This window comes from Penaeus japonicus, unplaced genomic scaffold (genome assembly GCF_977035675.1).
Source record: "Penaeus japonicus unplaced genomic scaffold, GWHDUDI00000001_assembly GWHDUDI00000008, whole genome shotgun sequence".
NCBI lineage: Eukaryota > Metazoa > Arthropoda > Malacostraca > Decapoda > Penaeidae > Penaeus > Penaeus japonicus.
Window position 1 is genome coordinate 6,489,997 of NW_028234410.1, and position 5,000 is coordinate 6,494,996.

General features: G+C 44.6%; 1 protein-coding gene across 2 annotated transcripts in view; it reads right to left on the reverse strand.

Annotated features, from left to right (window-relative positions):
• Positions 1–5,000, reverse strand: part of LOC122265052 (organic cation transporter protein) — an 18,993-nt gene that overhangs the window by 152 nt on the left and 13,841 nt on the right. For both annotated transcript variants that reach the window (XM_086539005.1, XM_043034201.2), the window contains exons 5-12: positions 4,516–4,619; positions 4,015–4,169; positions 3,644–3,812; positions 3,162–3,309; positions 2,185–2,372; positions 1,106–1,278; positions 736–920; positions 1–283 (exon numbers count right to left, since the gene is read on the reverse strand). The exon at positions 1–283 is cut by the window's left edge. In XM_086539005.1, the coding sequence (XP_086395131.1) occupies positions 86–283; positions 736–920; positions 1,106–1,278; positions 2,185–2,372; positions 3,162–3,309; positions 3,644–3,812; positions 4,015–4,169; positions 4,516–4,619 (1,320 nt within the window). In that variant the 3' untranslated portion in view covers positions 1–85. The remainder of the gene's footprint in view (positions 284–735; positions 921–1,105; positions 1,279–2,184; positions 2,373–3,161; positions 3,310–3,643; positions 3,813–4,014; positions 4,170–4,515; positions 4,620–5,000) is intronic.

Consider the following 5,000-nt stretch of genomic DNA (forward strand, 5'->3'; position numbering starts at 1 on the left):
CATGACTTCATGAATTGCACCACAGAACTCCCACGAAAGGAAACACCGCAAAGTCACAACCGGAAGGGAAGCACAGCCAGTGTCCTCACGACACCTCCACTTTTCCCTCCTGTCCTTTCTCCCCCACTTCGTAAGCCGCGTTGCTCACGCCCTTCTTCTCGAAGAAATCGGCGGTTTCGGGCAGTTCTCGGTTCTTGGTCTCTGGTAGGAGGAGGGAGAGCCCGGCCGCTACCAGGGACACGATGCCGAAGAGAGCAGACGGCGCCCACGTCACCACTTCGCCCTAAGGAGGAGGAGGAGGAGACAGGTGTTACTGGCTGGTGTTCGAGGCATTCAGATCATCAGCAATGTTATCAATTACATGGATTATCTATTATCGTTATTAATATACTGCCGCTGTAACCGAAAGCAGCCATATATAATTCTCAATCAATCTTATCACTATCATCAATAAAACAATAACGATCTTTAAAGAGACGCTGCCCCTCCGAGTAGAGACACTTCTCCAACATCCACCCATCAGAAGCTTACCAAGATGTCAAAGCTTACCAAGATGTCAAAGACTTACCAAGATGCCAAAGACTTCCCAAGATGTCAAAGACTTCCCAAGATGTCAAAGCTTACCAAGACGTCAAAGACTTACCAAGATGTCAAAGCTTACCAAGATGTCAAAGCTTACCAAGATGTCAAAGACTTACCAAGATGTCAAAGCTTACCAAGATGTCAAAGACTTACCAAGATGTCATTTATGTAAGGAGAGCAGATACTACCGACCCTCGCGCACACGCTGGCCTCCCCAACTGCCAGGGAACGGTACTTCGTGGGGAACAACTCGGCTGTGAAGAGCCAGATCAGATGGAAGGCGGCGGTGATGGCCATCTTGCCACACAGGGAGAAGAACATGGTCACTCCCACCGGCACTGGCCAAGAAGGATGAAAGGGTTAGTTAGGGCCACCCATCTGCTTTCTTTCATATAAGGAGTGTGTTCCAGCTCACTAACGGTTAAAAAAAACAAACTTTTATTTGACTTCTCTCGTCGTTATTTCGATATGCCAAAAAAGAAAAGAAAAAACAAAAAACAAAAGAGAAATTACACAAACCCACCTGTTGGGACATAGAGCATAAGGAACATGACGACAATGATGGAGGCACCACACACGAAGTACAAGATGGCCAGGGACTTGACCCTCCCGATGTATTTAATGGCGGGCCACAGTAAGATGTATGAGGGCACCTCCAGGAGTCCTCCCAGGAAAATATATACGTAAGGATCAGCGCTGTAAGGGAATGGAGAGTCAAATTAAACAGAAAGACGCATAAAAAGAAAGAAAAAAAGAGAGGAGATGGTGATAATGAGGAAGATTAAGAGGGAGATAAAGATTAAGATAAAGAGCGAGAGTAAGAGAGAGAGCGAGAGCAAGTGAGAGACAGCAAGAGAGAGAGAGCGAGCGAACAAGAAAGAGAGAGCGAGCGAGCGAGAAAGAGAGAGAAAGAGAGAGAGAGAGAGAGAGAGAGAGAGAGAGAGAGAGAGAGAGAGAGAGAGAGAGAGAGAGAGAGAGAGAGAGAGAGAGAGAGAAAGAGAGAGAGAGAATTTACACATGTGCAGGCAACACCACTAACGCAGACTAAAGGACTAATCTGAGATTGATATTATTCCATAAAAAAACAACAACAACAGCAATACAATTGCCACACGCTAGAAATGTGAAAAGGAAAGGAACGTGAAACATCTATACAAATCCGGATAATTAAAAACATAGAAAGTCTGTCAATAATTATATCTCTCTCTCTCTCTCGTTCTGTCTGTCTCTCTCTCTCTCTCTCTCTCTCTCGCTCTCTCTCTCTCTCTTTCTCTCTCTCACACATATATAATAATTCTATCACACTGTCAATGATTCTCTCTCTCTCTCTCACTCTCATTCTTTCTCTCTATTTCTCTCTCACTTACACATATATAATAATTCTATCACACTGTCAATAATTCTCTCTCTCTCTCTTTCTCTCTCTCACACATATATAATAATTCTATCACTGTCAATAATTCTCTCTCTATCTCTCTCTTTCTCGCTCTCTTTCTCTCTCTTTCTCTCTCTCTCTCTCTCTCTCTCCCTCCCCCCTCTCTCTTTCTCGCTCTCTCTCTCTTACACACACACACACACACGCGCAGACCCATCACCACTGACCTGAGATTAGTAGCATTCAGAGCCACCCCGTAGTACACCATGGAGGCGGCAAACCAGCAGAAGAAAGCGACGAGAGCCCTGAGACGGAGGCTAGAGGTCGTAAGAAGGACGAAAAAGGTCTCCACCACTTTTAAAGCTCGCCGTTGCAAGCTTTCTTTGGATTTTTCTTGGGATTCCTTACTCGTATCCTGGAATGGTTGTGGTTGTGGTTGTTAGGATGTTGGTACTACGGGGGTGAGGGGGTGGGGGGGTGTTAAGGTCGATGTTTATGGATATGGTGATGTTGGTATTAGCTGTAAGAATAAGGGTAAGGGATGTAACAAGACTGGCGATTATCAGAAACTGCTTAAGTAGCAATAACAATTTCATATTAATGTTAGTATTACTGATACTTACTAACACATCTTCCCTTATTAATAATGAAAATAGTTATATTACCAATAATGATGATGGCGATAATCATTATAACAGGAGTGAACATAGTGCATAAAATTCAGCGTGAATGATAATAATGATAACATCATTAACAACCATAATCATATAATCAAATAACAATACTAATGAAAAGACTATCATCAAAACAATAATTCACGACATCATAACTAACAAAACAGATGAATTGACAATAACAAACAATAAAAAGACAATAACAAACATTAAAAAGACAATGCCAAAAACTAACGAGACATAACATACATTAAAAAAAAACAATAACAAACAATAAAAAGACAATGCTAAACATCAAAAAGACAATAACAAACATTAAAAAAAGCAATAACAAACATCAAAAAGGCAATAACAAACATTTAAAAAGTAATAACAAACATCAAAAAGACAATAACAAACATTAAAAAAAGCAATAACAAACACCAAAAAGGCAATAACAAACATTAAAAAAGCAATAACAAACATCAAAAAGGCAATAACCGGTCATGATAACAAGCCAACAAGCAACCCGCCCTGAGGAACCTCCTTACCGAGTGAGCGATCCTCTCCATGGCCGCGAGGAGCTGCTCGTCGGACGGGAGTGTCCTGCCGTTGAGTCTCGCTGCCCTTTGGAGGACCTCGAGAGCCTGCCTGTGTCGCCCTCCGAGGATGAGCCAGCGAGGGGACTCTGGTAGCAAGCTGAGGGGTATGGGATTTGTGAGAAGAGAAGTATAAGAGGAGGAGGAGGAGGAAGACGAAGAAGAAAATGAAAGAAAAAAAAAGTTTATGGGATCTCGAAAGATTTGTAAAAAATGGAAGGAAAATTCTCGGCTTTTCCTCTGTAGAAATTCACGAGGATAAAAACGTAATTCCCTTTTCCTATATATTCTTATAGCACATATTCTTCTAACATGAAAGTCCGAGAATCGATTCTATTTTGGTCCTAAAGTGCTTAAAATCAAGTAAAACACAAACATATAACGCCAACAAAAGATAGAAACAACAACAATAAAACAATAAGGAGAAAACTCACAAGTAGAAAACCACAAGCAGAAGAGCAGGCGTCGTAAGGGCAGCTTGCAACGGTTTCCAGTCTCGGATGAGGTAAGCTATGCCAGGCACCACCATGTAACCGAGCGCCCAAGGGAGTACGAACAGCGGTCCCACGTAGTCCCTCTGTTTGGCTGAACACGCTTCCATTACTGCACAAGGGAGGGAGAGAGAAAGAGAGGAGTCTACATGCCGTCCATGTACCGGGATTCATTTTGCATAAATTTACTGATAATGGTAATACCTTAAGTTCAGTAAAGTTAGCACCCTAAGTTCATTAAAGTTATATTTCCAAGGATTTTGGGATTCGAACGTGTTTACGGTAAGTTTTTTCCGAACCACGGAAACACTGACCTGAGATGAAACAACCGAGGTATACGCCGGACATCATGCAGGTAATAATAATTTTGAGGAAGATGTAGAATTCGACATTCGGGGACGCAGCTGCCAGGAATCCCGATACGATTGACAGCGCTGAGCAGGCCAACGTTACAGGACGACGGCCGAACCTGTACATAAAAAAGGAAAATGAGGTAGGTTGCCATCTTGTTTTTTTTTTCATCTTCCACTTTCTCTCGGTCTTTCCTTTAGTCTCTCTTCTTTCTGGTTGTCGCCCCTCCCTCTCTCTCACTCTCTCTCTCTCTCTCTCTCTCTCTCTCTCTCTCTCTCTCTCTCTCTCTCTCTCTCTCTCTCTCTCTCTCTCTCTCTCTCTCTCCCTCTCCCTCCCCCCCTCTCTCCCACCCACCACCATCCCTCACCCTTCGTTCCAACACCTTCCCCCCCACCCCACCCACCCGCAGCCACCTTTCCCATCTCCCAACCAAACCAGCAAAGCCAAAAGCTACGAAAACTCACGTGTCGAGGAGATAGCCGAGGAACACGTAGCCAACGAGCTTCCCCGCCTGCACCGCCGCCTGAGTGGTGGAGTACAGCACCCGCCGATCGCACACCAAGTCCCACTAGGGGGTCAGCCACGACGGGTAATAGGGAGAGTCAGAAACCGAAGTTATTTGTAGGCATTGCATGAAGGGGGGGGGGAACGGGAAGGGAATAGGAGGAGGAAGGGGAAGGGAAATATGAGGAGGAAGGGGAAGGGGAAGGGAAATAAGAGGAAGGGGAAGTTAAAGGAGCAGGGGAAGGGGAAGGGAAAGGGGAAGGTGAAGGGGCAGGGAAATAGGGGGAAGGGGAGGGGAAATGGGAAGGCAAAGGAGCAGGGGAAGGGGAAGGGGAAGGTGAAGGGGCAGGGGATGTGAAAGGTGAAGGAAAAGGGAAAAAAGGGGGGAAGGGAAGGGGAGGGAAGGAGAAGGGGAAGGGGAAAGAGAATAGAAAGGGGAAGGGAA